Source organism: Zootoca vivipara, chromosome 5 (genome assembly GCF_963506605.1).
Source record: "Zootoca vivipara chromosome 5, rZooViv1.1, whole genome shotgun sequence".
NCBI classification, from domain to species: Eukaryota; Metazoa; Chordata; class Lepidosauria; order Squamata; family Lacertidae; genus Zootoca; species Zootoca vivipara.
This window is the reverse complement of record NC_083280.1, coordinates 70,611,488-70,629,123: the sequence shown is the minus strand read 5'-3', so window position 1 is coordinate 70,629,123 and position 17,636 is coordinate 70,611,488. Positions and strand designations below refer to the sequence as shown.

Here is a 17,636-nt window from a genome sequence, read left to right as displayed (position 1 = left end):
GGGAGCAGCATGGAGTGCTAAGACGGGAGGGCTGGACGTACAGTATGGGAGATCTAGACAGCCACAGACCATCTCTTCTACATCAGCCCCCTGCCAGCATGGTCAACGGTCAGGGATGATGGGACCGATAGCAGAGCAACATCTGGAGGGCACAACTTTGGCTGCCCCCGCTTTAAAGGCACATCAGCATTCCTATCCCCTACCCTGCAGATCTGCGGTGAGGACTCAAGAGATAGTGGCCTGCCGAGCAAGACCAAAGATTTAGAGGTGAGATCTGGCAACTTGTCCTCTTAGCCACTACACCAGCTGACAGCGAGTCTCTGGGTGGCAACAGCACTACCTCCCTAGCTGTCAGGTAGCTGCCAGCAACTCCCATGGCTGGTTGCCCAGGAACATACAAAGACAAGGAAATGATTCTTACCATCCACTTTTTATTCAGTATTCACAGAGAGGCTTTGGAACCCAGCCACTTGGATAATGACGCTGTCCCGAGTGAATCTCCACCCTGCCCCTGTCTCTCCCACTTCCTCATTTGTCACCTTGTGCCTTCTGCCTTTGGGCTCTTTGCTCTTCTACTTTCAAGGCTCGCCGGGTTCTGGACCGGGGGGGTGGGTCTGGAATGCTTTCTAAAAACACTGTGGCTGTCATCTGTCACCCCCCTGGTGCTTCCTCTTCCTCCTCTCCCATTATTTCCCAACTTCCCCCCTCATTTGCCTGAGCTGTGACCTCCCTCAAACTCCTCTGGAAGAGTAAGGCTGGGGAGGCGGTCTCCACCATTCCTCCTCTGCCCAGTCCTTGATAATAGCAGAGGCAGGGAGGCGATATAGACAGGAGCAATTCTGCTGAGGTCAGATAAGAATACATTGCCCTCTACATAAAGCTCCTCACCAAGTATCCTGCATCATAGGAGACTACCTCTAAAGCAACAGCGGCCTTAATTGGTACCAGGAAATTAGTAGGCAATGGCTCACAAGCTCGTTATTTTCAACCTACAGCTAGAAAACACATTGGGACTGGCCTGCGTCACTTAAGCAAGAGCTACGAACCATAGTGATTTCAAGAAGTCTCGTAGCAACAGCGTGAATGCTAGATTCAGAAGCAGCTCTGCCACAAGGCTGATACAGCTTGCTGGCCCCGGGGTTTTAGGGTTAGAGACCACAGTCACCAGCACTATCTAAGTGGCTCATAGCTTCTCAAGCAACCATGTGTGTGTGTGTTTGTGTGTATCTGTGTGCACAGTGGTAAATCCCACAGTTCCTGTCTGGTTTTTAAAAAAATCAAATCAGGAAGTTCAGCTGAAGAGAGCAAACAGGGGGAAAGAGTCAGCACATTTTCCACTTAGGGCAGAAGGGGACCTCCACAAAAAGGCAGGAAGCTGTTTTGGAACTCAGTCATTAAGGCACACGGTGCGTGGCAACCTGATGGTCCAAGGGGATTTACCTGGAATACTCCAGCTTGGGAAGGATCAAGTACATCCCAATACACAGAATAACAAAGAGGTCTGCTGTCAGGAAGTAGGCCAAAGCGCTGTCTGTAACTTCAGGTGCCGCTGCCAGATCCACCACCAATGCCACGGCGCTCACTGTTCCTCCCATGGCCTGACCTACATGGCGAGGAAAGAGGGCAAGGAAGAAGGAGAACAAAAGTCAACGAACTGTGAAATAAGCCCTGGCCTATCCTGGGTCTGCCAGAGCCAGACACTTGCAGTAGGGAATGGCTCTGAATCAGACAAGCTGGAACTGGGGAAAGCGACAAAAGCAGTAATTAGGGAGGTTCGCAGTTCAGCTGCATTTGCTCTGCAGTGTTACCTAGCCAGAGATCCTGCGATTTTTGTTTGTTCTACTCACAGTGGATTTACCTTTGGCCACTTGTGTCCTTGCTCTTGTTAACTTGTGGTTTTTTTCCCCATCCCAAGGCCCTCTTCTCACATGCATGTCTTGGATTAACAATGGTAACATCCCATTGTGAGGTTTGGGAAGGGTTAGCTTTTGTTTTGCAGCAAAATCACACAGAGAGACACACAAGTGTTGAAGGATTTCTGCATTTGAGCAATGACACGCTTGCAAGAATTGTCAGATTCCCCCCCCCCCAAAAAACACAACGATTTATGTAAAGATGGCTTCACGTAATTGTTTTTTTTCACACACAAAAAGCAAGTAAACCAACAGGGAAATGTCACCAAGAGACTCTCATCTGCCATGCTTAAAAACCACCCCAGTTTCCAGAAGGGCTAAGCTTAAATTGTTTTGACTGAGACTGGATGAAAGAAAAATGTACAGGCACAGTTCCACCCCGCCTTGCAATTCTGTGAAATAGCGTTTCTGTGGTCTGGTGGGTAAAGCCTTTTGGCCTCCTGGTTGTGTTGCCAAATTGTTTCTTTTATGCAGGCATAGTGTGGCTTTCTTGATCTGCACTAAAAATAAAGATATGCTCCAGTACTCTGCAAATACTGGGAGGTTTCCAACAGGGGCTCTGGTGAAAGTCTGCACAGTGGGTCAACCCCCCTAATAACATTCTTTGCTACGGCCTAGAAAAAAAAAACCTGAACCTCTGTATTGATTTTAGCATCTCTCTTCCCACCTCTTCTCTCTCAAAGCACATTTCCAGTGTTATCAACGTCTGCTAAACCTCGAGGGGCCTCATCATTCATAGCTGCAAACTTGGAACTCATCAGTTATGGAAATGAATGTTAATGCTGAATATGAAATGAGACAATGCAAAGTTTCATATTTTTTTCCCTGAGATATAAACAAACACAGAGCTGAATGCAGATGTTTTCTTTTCGTACCAAAAGTTAACTCTGTTTTCCCAAACTGAAATACTGCAAGGCTGGGCCTCTGAGGAAGAAATAAGGACCCAGGAAAATGGGTGGAGGGGGGAAATATACATAAACCGGAGAGCCATCTTGCTTAATCTGCTGAGCTTCCTTTGGAACTTCCATTTGACAACACTGTGCGGTTCTTTATTTTTAAAAAGTCATCTTCTGTTAACTTCGTTCAGAGTGAATGCATCGTCATGGGACTAGGCGCTGCCAAAACCTCAAGCCTAAAAGACAGCACATGCATCCTGCCCACGAAGAAAATTAAAAGCAATTGGAGAAGCCCTGCCTCATGTGCTACAGTTTCCAGCTGAGGGGGCCTCACGGGGAGGAGACTTAACCTGAAATCAGCGCTTGGGAATTCCGCATGGGAAAGCTTCCCGTCAGGCCAAAGACGCTGCTGCTGAAGATGGTGGCAGCGCTGCTGGAGACAACCACACAGATGATGGTGATGACAAAGAAACCCGAAGTCCAGGTGGAGGTGTCCACTTTCACCAGCACCGTGATCCCCACCAAGGCAGCCAGCATGGTGACCAAGGAGGAGAGAATGCGCACGCTGACGGAGACCCTGGAGGAGAAAGGCAAGCGGGGTTATAGCATGTGGCTTCTGTGCAAGAAGTCATTTCCCTTCTGTCCTCCTGGCTGGGTGTTGCGGAAGGACACGCGAGGCACAGCAGACGTCCCAAGCCATGAGGAGGTGGAGAAAGGCAGAGGGGTGGAGAGGCACGTTGCACAAATCAAGAGAGAATACCAGTGGCAGAGGCAGGAACCGAGGAGCCCGGTTCTGGCTTCTCACAGCTGGGTGTGCAATGCGCCGTCTTCCCTAAGAGCCAAGCGCTCAGCCTAAACTCATCAATTTGTGCAGAAACCTACATCAAGAGGCAAGTATGCCAGTTAGCATTGAGATTTTACAATGAAAGGGCACGTTGAGCAAGTTCACCAAGGGAAAACGGGGCTTTTGAGATCTTTCCTACATCTGAAATCAAAACAAGACCAAGTGCACACCCGAATGAGAGTGCTAATCCATCCGTCCCCGTCCCCGTCCCCCAACTATCTGCTATAAACAAATGGGCCCTGCATTTAACACTAAGCCTTCCAGCTCTTTTCTGGCTGAAAGTGCCACAAGAGGTGACTCGCCTTTGTACCCAAGCCAAGAGAAGAAGCAGGCATGATGCTACCCTCCTCACATCAATGTTGCTGCTGCTCACCGGGGTGGAAGGGGGGCAGTGACAGCAGAAGCACAGGACTGGCTCCTCTGTGCACCCACACAGCCCCAACCTCACCCTTCCCCACTGCCACACCATCCAGGTACGCAGCAAGAACTCTGGTGTTGGGGCCCTCACCTTAAAAGGGCCATTTTATAGATCACACAGAGAAAAGCCCAGTTTTGCTAGTAGATGCACACTTCAGCCAACCACAATTCCACGAGGAGCATACTTAGGCAATGCAAATGTTTGTCACATTCGCATTTCACATTTCAAAGAGTACTCTTCAGCTTTGCCCTTAAAAAGACAATGTCTGATATGCTTCACTCCACCTGTTGCGTATCACCGTTTGCATTTCCCCCATGTGAATCTGAAGATAATTCTTCGTAGAATTGAGATTCTTCATAGACTTTGGCTTTTATGCATCTACCTTAATCTTGGAGTATCTTATTACTGTATTTCAGTGCCTGAATGCAGTCTTTTTGTGCAGGAAATTCAACATTCCGCTTCACGACAAATGGAAACTTCCTTATTTCCACGCTGCTTTGCCGAGTTGAAAAGAGTTGCCTGTTCTTCTCTCTGGCTGACTGCAAGTCTGATACTTGCTTCAATCAGGGTTTAGTTGCAAAAGGCATTTCCTCCAAGCCTCCCCACAATGCCTTGCTACAAGCACTGTCCATGAGCCACCTAGTTATGCCTCCTGTTCTTAAGGAAGGCTGCTGATACGAGAGCCCTGGGAGAGCTCCAATGACTTTAAGGAAGCCAGGTAACTAGAGAGATGAACCATGTGCTGCTGCTCTGAACTAATGTTTCAGGGATGGCTGAACCACTTACAAAGAACTTAAGGCAAAAATGGGTGCATGAGGAGGGGCTTGGAGCAATAAGCATTTCCCCTCCCCCCCCACCATTTATATCAAATGTACAGATTCTACTTTTCTCCCATCAGTCTTTTCTTGATCTACTGTCTCTATAAACCCTGCCAAGTTGGAAATGCCCATTCACAACAGAAATCACAACGGAAACAGGCAGCAATAACGGGAATGAAGCCTGCCTGGGGAATACTGCAGCCTGGGGAATAGCAATCACATGCTTATCACTACAAGATAATTAGCTGCCTGAACAGGGAGGTTACTTATTATAGACACTGAAGACTTGACTGGCTCCCTTTCAGCAGAGAGGGCAGGGAAGGAGGGAAAAAAGGCAGAAAATGACCAAGATTCTAGCAGCGGATGGGCATTCTATTTCTCTTTTAGGGATAAGAGACTGCAGTTCAAACATGCTCTTGTGATATACACCCTCCTTTTAAGAGGCTCCAGATGGGATACACTTCATACCACATCACTACACAAGTTAGAAATGTCATCTGCCTGGCTCAGGGACTCCCTGAGAAATGCAACCTGTTTGCATGCAACAGTTCCAGAAAGACACAATAAGGAAGCAGAATGGATTGGGCAAACAGAAGCACCACTTCTTGCACACTGAACATGCTAGTTTCTTCCTCGCTCTCTTCTCCCCCCCCCACCCAATAAAAATGTCACCTTCACCCACACAGTCAGGAAATCCATTTCGAAAGCATCATCATATTTTAGCCACGAGAGCAGATGCCCTTAACAAGGGTGGAGCACAGAGTAGTCATAAGTTACTCTCTGGAGGCAACTGAACTACAGGGAACCAATTTGCTCAGGAGTTTCCATAAATGCAAGCCAGCCTCATGTGTATTTATGACGCCGAAAACTTAGCATAATAAAACACTTATTGATTATGGATGTGCCACTCAGCAGAATCAACAATGTGCCAAAGATAAATGAATGCTACATTTAAAATGTAATGCATTAAGCACATAATGGCTTTTGCGAAATGGTTTTCCAACCTGGAGAATATTTAAGAAGAGGAGGAGCAGGTGTTCCTATCTCTGGGTGCCCTTCCTTTTTTGCCTTCTGCTTCTTTCCATTTCCAATGCATAATTTGGAAAACAACCACCGTCACCACCCGTGTTTTCTGTTTCCTGTATTCTGCAATAAAACAGCAGTAGCAATGCAGAACATTTGGGCATTAACATTCAGGGAGCTCTGTTTAAGCAAATGAGGGCTTTCTCCACTGGAAGATTCTGGAGAACAAGTCTCAGACGTACAGCAGGTGTATTGTGTGGCCACCCCTGGGATTTTCAGGTGGCTTTCCACAGTTTCATTGATGAAGTGCGCAAAGAATAAGGAAGATGAAAAAGCACCGGCATCCCTAGAACATCACAGGCACAGAAATTACAGCTCCTGCCCGGCAGGGAGCCGAGGAGTTGCAGCACTGGAGTCCTGTTGCAAAGATTTCGACCCAGGAGGTGGGGAGAACTACACAGTGTTGTTTCTCCAGTTCTCTTGGCAGGGGGTGGTGGATATGAAAGAGGAATATCCCTCTGTGCCAGACCAAACTCTGGCCTCTGCAAGACAGATAGGCCTGATGTAGAAAAAAGGAATCACAGGAAGTGGTCCCTCTAGGGACTGCAATGAGCGAGATGTAAGCTTCTAGGCTATGTGAGAATTAGAGGTTCTAAGTTTGAATAGAAGGGCAAAAGCCTTGAAACTTTATGTGCAAACCTCTGTCTGTCTGTGTGTCTGTCGCTCTTGCACTCTTCCACACCCACACCTGTGAACAGATGCTGAATAGACTGTACTGCGATTGTCTCGTCCTGGGATAGCTTGGCTGCCTGCAACATCCAGATTTAGTGGCAGGGGGAGCTTTTAATTGCCTATCAGATACAAGTGTGTAGTTAAAGTATAATATGTGGCAATGGTCAGTTGTACGAGCTCACTGTTTGGATGCTGATCTGCCCAATTGGGGGCAGGGAGACCACCAAGGAGGCATGAGGCATCAACAAGAGAGTTCTACTCTTTCTCTGTAGCTTTCAAGTGCCATTGGACTCCCATATGCCCAAGCCAGCACAGCCAGTGGTCAGAGATTAGGAGACTGTAGTTCAACAACGTGTGGATGGGCACAGATACACACACACACACACCAAACAATTCCTGGTCTGGCCTTCCTTCCTCTGGCTTTCCCTTGACACAACATGATGTCTGGGTCTTTTGCTTAAAAACTGCCCCCAGAAAACACTCCCACATGGTTCACTCATGCCTACCACACTCTTAAAAAGTGAAATGGAAGGGATTTAAGACAGGAAATCTACATTCAAACAAGATATCACATCCCAAGGGTTTATAACTTCACTCTAAGATCTAGCAAGGCATTCTCACGCTGCCAAAATGTAATGCAGGAGGTATCTGAGCCTCACCTCTTGATCCTGAGCCAGAGTGAATGTAAGCACATAACAAGGCTTTGGCATCCAAGATGGGATTCTCAATTTCGAATTTGCTTCCAACATACAAAGTGTAGGAGGGGTGCTTAACACCATGTTCACTGTACACCTTCTCTAAACAGCTTTCCCTCTCACTTATCTGGGCAATTCAGGAAGGGGTTGCATAGGAAACGAGGCAGGTGAGATTGTGTCTCCCTTTCTTCTCCCATGGAAGTGGCACGTGAAAGTGATACAAACCAGAGGCCACCTGACAGGGTTGTTGTTTAACTGGTCCACTCAACACCAACAGCAACCAAGTCTTCTTTGGCTGCTGATGGACAGAGACTCAGCCAACTGCTCAAGTAACGCCACCTGCTGAAACTCCTTGTTTTGCCTCCTCCCTCTTTAGCCAAGAGACATCAAAGTATTCAACTGCATTTTGGGGGGCTGTTGTAAGGGACGCGGGTGGCGCTGTGGGTTAAACCACAGAGCCTAGGGCTTGCCGATCAGAAGGTCAGTGGTTCGAATCCCCGCGATGGGGTGAGCTCCGAAAGCACGTCAAAGTGCAAGTAGATAAATAGGTACCGCTACAGCGGGAAGGTAAACAGCGTTTCTGTGTGCTGCTCTGGTTCGGCAGAAGCGGCATTGTCATGCTGGCCACATGACCTGGAAGCTGTACACCGGCTCCCTCGGCTAATAACGCGAGATGAGCACCGCAACCCCAGAGTTGGTCACGACTGGACCTAATGGTCAGGGTCCCTTTACCTTTAAGGAGATTCCCTCCCTGTTCCTGCTCCCCTGCACATGCTCTGCACCACCCCAAAATTTGCCCCGGAGGTTTGAGGGGAAACCCGTAACAGGGTTGCCGTTTTTTTAGTTGGGGGGGGGGAGAGAGAGATAGTTCCATCAATCGGTGCAAGGATTTCTCCTTGCACATTGGAGCCATCTGCTTAGTGCTACATTGAATACAATCTCAAGCTGCTAAACGTATATCTTCCCTTCCCATAGAATTCTGCTACCCTGGCTCTCATTCTCTTCCTACATTAGGCTACGGGCACATCTGTTCAGGATGAAGTGGCAGACTTAGAAGTCTGCTAGCCTCTCGCAACTAGCATTGCCTGAACAATTTCGGATACTGCCTGCCATCGTCTTGGGACTAAATTACAAGACGTGACCGCTCTGAAAAACTTCTCTGCTTCTCATGGTTTTCTGCCTAAACCGATTTGCCCATCAAGCGCTTTTTTTAGCTTGACTTGTAGCCCACTGTTGTGCTAATGCTACAGCCAGGGGGGGGGGGGAGAGGTGGCGTGGCCAGGATTGCACAGAGGGGAGAAAATGGTCATGACTAATGCAGTTGCACTTACTTGTTGACTAGCAGGAAGTTCCCAATCAGGCACAGCACAGAAGGCACAGTGGAAGCCATGGAAATGTAGCTTTCAATGAAGTCCTAAGGAAGGGAGGAAAAGCGTGTCAAAGAGCGTTGCAAAAACTATGCGAAAACTTAGAAAGAACAAAAAGACATGGCACGACTTGTCGCTGAGTCTCCCTGTCACAAGTCGCAGGCACAGCAGCCCAAGGTCATGGCTTCGCAGCGTCCTAAAGCTTGCAGGGTTGCAGACTTTGCAAAGCGATTAAACCCACACTACTCAATTTGTTTAGCTGAGGAGCATGTCTGCTATTGTGAACCTCGAGACACCCCTTGCTGCATTGCTGGCCACTCCACAGTGTGATGATCTCTCTCTTAAAATTTACATCTTTATTGGTTTCCCATACAAACATATATACATAAATAACAAATCATACAAAACAAACACAATACAATAAGAAAACAAATAAAATAGAGAAACAAAAAGTTTACGACATATTTCAGTTAACTAACAAATTAAAACCTGTAACTTCCAACCGTTCTCATTATACTGCTTATATTATCTATATTCTCTTGCACAGATTTATGTTGTTTCATTTTTTAAATAAATGTACATAATCCAAAGCGATGTCTAGTACGTTGTTTTTCTTTGCAAGTATCAGTCTAGTCCTGCAAGTATTTCATTATTTGTACAGTATGTTTTTAAATATTCTTTAAATATTTTCCATTCTCCATATACTTTCTGATTTGACACTCCTCTAACTTTTCCCAACAGTTTGGCTAATTGTAAGTATTCCATCATAAGGATCTGCCATTCTGTTATTGTTGGCAGAATTTCATTTTACCAATTTCTTGCCACTATTATTCTGGCTGCCGTGATTGTGTACATAAACAATGGTCTCATATTTTTTTTTATTCTGTTGGTAAAATACCTAATAGGAGGATTTCTGGTCTTTTTTAAAATGTAAATTTAAATAATTTCTTAAGTTCACTGTAGATGTTATTCCAAAATTCATAACTTCACAGTTCCACCACATATGGAAAAAAGACCCTATTTCCTTTTTGCATCTCCAACAAGTTGGTGACCTACATTTTAGCAAGTTTTCGAGGGGTGTGGTCCCATCTATATACCATCTTCATTGTGTTTTCTCTGAGATTATAGCATGCCGTGAATTTAATATCTGTCCTCCATAATCTTTCCCATTGTTCCATATAAATATTGTATCCCACGTCCTGCACCCCAATTTACCATTACAACTTTGACTTGTTCTTCTTTAGTTTCCCATTCTAGTAAATAGTCATAAATTCATGAGATGTACCGTATTTTCCTGCGAAAGGCTGGAATGGATGAATCCCAAACCGGAATTAAGATTGCCGGAAGAAATATCAACAACCTCATATATGCTGATGACACAACCTTGATGGCAGAAAGTGAGGAGGAATTAAAGAACCTTTTAATGAGGGTGAAAGAGGAGAGCGTAAAATATGGTCTGAAGCTCAACATCAAAAAAACTAAGATCATGGCCACTGGTCCCATCACCTCCTGGCAAATAGAAGGGGAAGAAATGGAGGCAGTGAGAGATTTTACTTTCTTGGGTTCCATGATCACAGCAGATGGTGACAGCAGTCACGAAATTAAAAGATGCCTGCTTCTTGGGAGAAAAGCAATGACAAACCTAGACAGCATCTTAAAAAGCAGAGACATCACCTTGTCAACAAAGGTCCGTATAGTTAAAGCTATGGTTTTCCCAGTAGTGATGTATGGAAGTGAGAGCTGGACCATAGAGAAGGCTGATCACCAAAGAATTGATGCTTTTGAATTATGGTGCTGGAGGAGAGTCTTGAGAGTCCCATGGACTGCAAGAAGATCAAACCTATCCATTCTGAAGGAAATCAGCCCTGAGTGCTCACTGGAAGGACAGATCCTGAAGCTGAGGCTCCAATACTTTAGCTACCTCATGAGAAGAGAAGACTCCCTGGAAAAGACCCTGATGTTGGGAAAGATTGAGGGCACAAGGAGAAGGGGACGACAGAGGACGAGATGGTTGGACAGTGTTCTCGAAGCCACTAACATGAGTCTGACCAAACTGTGGGAGGCAGTGGAAGACAGGAGTGCCTGGCGTGCTCTGGTCCATGGGGTCACGAAGAGTCGGACATGACTAAATGACTAAACAACAACAACATTTTCCTTTATTGTGGGTTAAATCTTTCTTAAATTTAGATGTTTCTTTTGCAAGGCCTTCCCTCTTATCTATACACAATCTTTGGTTTAGCTGAAAAAATTCAAGCCAGTCTGTCATATGTGCTTTAATTTCCTCATATTTCTCATTATGACCTTTTTCTCAGTTCTCATTAAGGAAGGTTAAAAACACAAGCGGGGGGCGGGGGGCAGGGAGGGCTCCTCCTCCTTTTTCTTCTATGAATTGTGCCAGCAGTCAAGATACACAATGTAAACCCTTTAATCTCCACAGGGGGAATTTTCTCTACCACAGAAGGCCTGTAATTTAAGATGAAGCCTTTTGCCTGCTATAAGAAATTGCTGTCCCAGGTGAGGGCAAAAGTGGCATTTTTTTATGCAAGAGATTTCACGGGAGAACAAGAAATGAAATGAGGCACTGGGGACAGGAGTCAACAGTACTTGGAATCTCTGTGTTCTTTCAGAAGACACAAAGTTTTAGCACTTAGGAAGGTAGGTTTTAAACCATGTGGGCAAATGCCTACAGAAATCCCATATCTTGCCTGCCTGCCCTGCATCCACACTTGTGCCTCTGTTAGTAATTTGTGGCATGCTAAATTGCTGTTTACGAAGACTATTCTGTCTACTCATTTGGAAGTGACCAGGCAAGGAAGCTTTTACAGCCTGGGAAAAAGTTACCTCTCCTCACTTTTTCAGTCTTCCAGTGTCCCACAAATTACTAATGTGGGCATGTGTGGATACAGGCAGGTTGGCAAACACTTTTATAGGCTAGTAACTTGTGTCGACTTATTTATGGGAAGTGATTCAGCTGCCCTGCAAGTCAAGATGGTCTTCTATTTTACCGCTGCTTAATTCTCCCAAACTTCTCTTCTCTCCCCACATACAAGAGAACAGAGAATCCCGATGAGAGCTCATCACCTCGATGTGAGCTTGTGTGCACAGAATAGGCTCTGGAAAATAGCTGGGTGCATTGATCTCAATCGCATTTTCAAGATGTATTTTCTTTGATCTCCTGCATCAGCCCAATAAGCCTTCAGTGACCAGCGCTCTAAATCAATGAAAACTGAGGTTCATAATGAGATGGTGGGTGGAGAGAGAATGGCCCAGTATTAGCCATAGCTTCTCCAGCAGAATGCAATAATTTCAGGCAAAAATATGGGATACTTAAATATATACGTATTTGTCTTTTTCTAAAGGGGGGGAAATTGCCCAGTAGTGTTAGCAAGAAGTCTGCCCCGTGCTGCCAAGATGCTTTTGCAAAGTGGCTTTTTATTCAGCTTAAACTCGGCAGCAGAAGCAGCTGGGTTCCTGCTGGGCTAAAAAAGCAGTTCAAGCCCTGGGTGACAGAGCAAGGCACTAGAGCGTTACCTGGATCACAGGGCATGAAATTAGCAGCAGCCAGCAGGTTGGAGCCAAGAATAGCTTGCAGTTGTGAGCTCATCTTCAGATAGCCGAGACCTGCTTCTAACGAGTTTGTGCGGGGCCACCGAACTCTCTCTCCCCCCCTTTGCTGCTCACTCATCACACCCCAGCACTGAACACCCGGACAGAAGCCAACTCTCAAAGCAAGCTGCTCTTCTGGAAATTTCAATAGTTGTGAAAGGGCAACCACACCCATCAGTTGCCCAGATTCACAGTTCTGTCGGCCAGATTTTGAATGATGGAACATCCCTATTTTGTTTTGTTAACACTTTTTAGGAGGTATAGTCAAAGAGGCAGAGCTATGCATGCCAAGGTTTGTTATTGGCTACAGATTGTGGTTAGCAAGGAAAGAGCTAAACCATGAGTCTGGGTTCAGGCAGCATGTTAAGTCAAACCTTGGCTTAGCTCAACCTGGCACGGGAGTAGAAAAGGCCGGGGAGGAGCAAAATGTCTGCGAGCTTCTCTCCTGGAGACCACCCACTCACGTGGTCCCGGTTAAGTCACAGCTTGGCTTACTGTGTCTTGAGACCCTGCTCTCTGTTTGTTTCCAGGGAAAATTCAAACAGCAGGTCTGAGTCTCTAGAACACTGAATGACCTGGGATCAGAGCAACCAAAGGTCTGACTTCTTCCATACTATGAACCTCCCTAACTGATGAGATCTCCGTTCTTCTGTGTGGACCTTGTGGTGGAAAGGTGGGGTACAAAATATTTGTGTATATATATATTAAAAAGTAGGAAGCTTATTCTCCAAGGCTTCCAATATTTTATACGGGCACCACCCACATACTTCCTAGCTTATCTTTGCATCCTTGAAAACAAAAGAGCTTAAAATATAGCCAAGACTCTCAGACAGGTGACTTCTGCACCCAAACACCATGTTCCATACATTTCTGTTCTGGCATGGAATCGAGAAAGACACACAGCCCTGATCACAAGGCAGGCTTAGATAAAGCAGGCCCTTGTGCACGAGGGTTCATGGCTCAGTGAAAAGAACACATGCACTGAATAGATGGCCCCAGGTTCAAAACACAGTAACTCCAAGGCTGGAAACGTCCCCTATCGGAAACCATAGAAAGCCACTAGCAGTCAGTGCAGGCAATACTGAAGGGCCACTGGCCTGATTTAGCAAAACGGCATCTTTTTATGAGACCATGCTATATACAGATACCCACAGAACATCCAGCTTGCTATGTACACCTGCCAGCATCACCTTTGCATTTCCTGATTCCAAGGTACGGTACATCCAGCATTAGCCTAAGATGCACCTGTTAAGCACCTGAAATGTGCAACCATTGGAAGCGAAAAGAAGGGAGGGTAAAAAAGCACTGACTCCATCACCCATGGTGACCAATCTAGCTTACTGCACAGGCTGAAGAAAGATAAGGAGACACTATGCAAGGATGCCATATAGCTTGTTTGGATGCACTCCAACACCCAAGTCATGACACTCTCCACAAAAGGCCAAAAGCGATGTGGTCTAAAGCTTAGGGGTTGTCTGACACCAGGTTAGGTTGGATGTCCCACCTGGTTTCCTGATCAAACCTTTAATCTCCCTGTGCCTTGATTTCTTCCTCTTTGCAGAACTGCGGCATTTGCACCAGCTCCCCACGGTCATTTGTTATTAGGAGAAATTACTGACTGTGCTGCACCCTGAGAAACCACCAGATGGAAGGAACTATAATTAAACAGCAGACTGCAGGAGATTGCTCTGCTTTGCAGGGCCTGGTTCCAACTGGTGCTTAATTTTTAGAAGAGGAGGCAGAGATGCCAGGGCTCCAGCCTCTCCAGAAGCATCATGACTTTTCTCTCTGGAAGCCCTCCTTCCTAGCAATGCGCAGCCTGAGGGGGCTCTCTGCACTTTCTGTAGTGCTGAGATTACTCTGTGCCTGCTCAGAGATTTCAATTATTTTCACAAAGCTACAATTCCCAGTACTAGTAACAAACTACAGACCCCAGGATTCTCCATGAACGTGGTAGAAGAATGCTTTAAATATATGGCATAGATGTGACCCAGGCATATTTAGCTGGGACAAGAGAAGACCAAGGGGGAGGGGGATGTGATAGCCCTCTTAAAATCCCTGAAGGACTGCCAAACAGAGTGGAAAGCCTTGTCCTCTACCGTAGGTACCTCAGAGGATAGGACTAGATTTAACCTGCTCAAGTATGGCAGATTTGGGTTAAACATTAGGAAAAACCTCTTGAGAGTAAGAGGAATTTGGGAAGTGAACCAATTACCTAGAGAGGTGCTGGGCTCTTTCTCACTGCAGGCCTTCTGGCAGAGGCCCGGCAGTCATCTCTTGGGCATGTTCTAGCTCTGTATTTCCTGCACCCAGCAGAGGATTGAACTAGATACCTACAAGGCCCTCTCCAACTCTATGATCCCATATGTGACAGTGGAATGGCTGGTGAACCATTAAGATCAGGCTTTAGTCTTGGACTCCTGAAAATGGGTTATTCGTGGCACTGAATCTGGGCTGCTATGTTAATACATTAAAAGGCAACAACAAAATCTTCTGTGACTTTACTAGGCCATTAGTGCAAGCCAGTGCTTTCTCAAATAATAGGTCAGGTCTCCCCAGCAGGCTGCCAAGGCTTCTTGCTGTGCAATCAACTTGGCATGTTGGACATATATGCACATTAGGCCGCTTTTGCTGGCGTTTCATTTTGCTTGCGCATATCTGGCAATAACACCGGTGTTATTAAAATTCCTGTGCAATGGCAATTCAGCTACAACCATTCTTCAAAGTGTAAGTGCCGAGAAATATTCAAAGCCTCCATTTTCCATTGTTCTTTGGGAAGAGCAGACTCCTTTGGCTTGATCATTCACCCACTTTGAGGCAAATCATGCAAAGCAGAGCAGAGAACAAAGCTATGGGCTCTGGTACAGGGAGTTACTGGTACAGGGAGTTCCAGATCAGAAAAAAATGCATGACGTTAAATGTTCTTAGTGCATTCCACTCAAGAAAGCATAAGCAAATGCAAAGACTCAAATGACTTGCAGGTGAGAAAGGAACCCATCCCCAGTACAAAATAGACGTTCGTGGCATAACCCAAATTCTGCATAAAGAAAAGCCACATTATGCACTATTGCATTTCTTTTATTGCTTGTTGCATGCAGTGCATTCTGCTTCTCCTTTGGCCAGGGATGCTGTCCAAATGTCTGCCGGCTCCAAACAGCATGTACCCCAATAGGTAGGGATGATAAGACTTGGAAGGTGCCCTGTTAGCGACACCTGGGCAATGGGCAGCAATATTTGTAGGGCACTGAATCCCTCACCCCCAGTGTAGCAGAAAACTTATTCAGGAATAAATTCAGCTTCTGTGATTTACTAGACACCACCCCCCTTCATTTTCAAGTCTATCTTTATACCTACAGTGGTACCTCTACTTACGAATTTAATGCGTTCCAAAAGCACATTTGTAAGTAGAATTTTTTTTTAAAAGTCGAATCCCATAGGAATGCATTGGGAGAAAAAAATCGTAAGTGGAAAAAAATCCTATCTAAAAATTCGTAAGTAGAAAAAATCCTATCTAAAAATTCATAAGTAGAAAAAATCCTATCTAAACCGCATCCAAGATGGCGGACGGAGCTCCATTCGTAAGTAGAAACATTGGTAAGTAGAGGTACCACTGTATAAGGTTTAGAAACTTGTTTTTGTCACATACACACCCCTCAAAGGTTTTGGAGATGCTTTACCTCCAATGACACAACCTGCACTCAAAAGAGTGCTACCAACAGCGGCATTCATATACATGTGACACCTCCAACAAGTCCCACCAAAGTGCACAATACACGTTTCTAGGGGAAAACGAGGCAACATGCCTCCTCCTGACTCTGCAAAGCGATCCCGTCTCTTGCATCACTTAAAAACCTCTTCCTTCCAAATGTCAAAGGGCACGAGAGGAGAATAAGAGGTTGTGTCACTGCTGACTTAGCTGTTTATGTCGCGTGGATAAAGCATTTCGCTTTTCAGGGCTAGCAAGCCAGCACTTTCCATAAGCAATAAAATTCACTTAGTGGTTTCCTTAGCTCATACTTCTCCCAGTCCAGCCCCCTCAATGCCCTTGTTTAAAGTAGGCCATGTTGCAAGACTGGCTGTACAGTGGTACCTCTGGTTAAGAACTTAATTCGTTCCGGAGATCCGTTCTTAACATGAAACTGTTCTTAACCTGAAGCACCACTTTAGCTAATGGGGCCTCCTGCTGCCGCCGGAGCACGATTTCTGTTCTCATCCTGAAGCAAAGTTCTTAACCTGAGGTACTATTTCTGGGTTAGCGGAGTTTGTAACCTGAAGCGTTTGTAACCCGAGGTACCATTGTATTATGTAAATCTGACGCTGGGGGGGGGGGTTCAATTTGTAACTTTCAGTAACAGCATTTCAGATACATGACCACACTTACTTCTTCCTGCGTATAGCCATAAAAGCTCCCACACAGAAATAAGTCAATTTTACAAAGATGCCACTTGGGAACATTAAAAACAACCAACCAAGTCCTCTTGTGCTACTTTAGCTCATTCTCCAAGGCAAGTGTTATATATTCAAGATTGCACTAAAACCTAAAGACCTTTTCTGCACTGGTAAGAGTTGCCCTAAATGCAATAATAAACTAACAAACCTGATGCCAGCCGTGCTGATTGACGCTAGCCTGCTGATTTCAATGGGACTTTCTAAGCAAGAATAGTTAGCATTGCAACCTGGGTTGCCTTTAAAAACAAAACAACTTTCCAAACTTAACACCTCAAATTCTAGGGGAATCATTAACAGCCTGACTCACTCACTATTTGCATATCTTAGCATTCTGAGACGGAAAGCATTTAGACACATCTCTCTCTGCTTGCAAGACAGTCACGGGTATATGTCACGCAACTCCCAAGCGAAACATATTCCCATCTCTCTCTTCTCAGGCAGCATGCTAAATCCTCCTCACGGTGCCACTTCAGACACTGCGCTCTCCTGACCTCAGAACAATGGTGTGGGTTTCTTAGAAAATACTGAACTGGAAAAAAGAGGAACATGAGGACCATTTTGCTATGCGAGGAATCTGCACAGAGTAATTGTCAGTTTGTGCTGGGAAATTTTCTGACGTCCCAGTAAGTGATCTAAATCAACAAGCTTATTTTGCTTCCATTTAATAAACAAAGATACAAACTCTGAAACTGTCTGATCTTGTTCAATAGTTATTTGCAGCCAGCACCCATTATTTTTACTAATGAACTTGTGAAATAGACACCCCCCCCCCGTGGAAAAAATAAAGCACTGGAATGTTTTCCAGAAACTGTTCAGTCACATGTCACTGCTTGAAAAAGTATCATAGAAAATGATACCACTTATCTTTCTAATTC

The 17,636-nt window shown here is 45.5% G+C and overlaps 1 protein-coding gene across 2 annotated transcripts in view; it reads right to left on the bottom strand.

The window, feature by feature from the left end:
* The window catches only part of SLC29A3 (solute carrier family 29 member 3), a 35,058-nt gene that overhangs the window by 7,422 nt on the left and 10,000 nt on the right, over positions 1 to 17,636 (bottom strand). For both annotated transcript variants that reach the window (XM_035137593.2, XM_060274906.1), the window contains 3 exons: positions 8,671 to 8,753; positions 3,160 to 3,386; positions 1,441 to 1,603 (listed from right to left, as the gene is read on the bottom strand). In XM_035137593.2, coding sequence (XP_034993484.2) covers positions 1,441 to 1,603; positions 3,160 to 3,386; positions 8,671 to 8,753 — 473 coding nt within the window. The remainder of the gene's footprint in view (positions 1 to 1,440; positions 1,604 to 3,159; positions 3,387 to 8,670; positions 8,754 to 17,636) is intronic.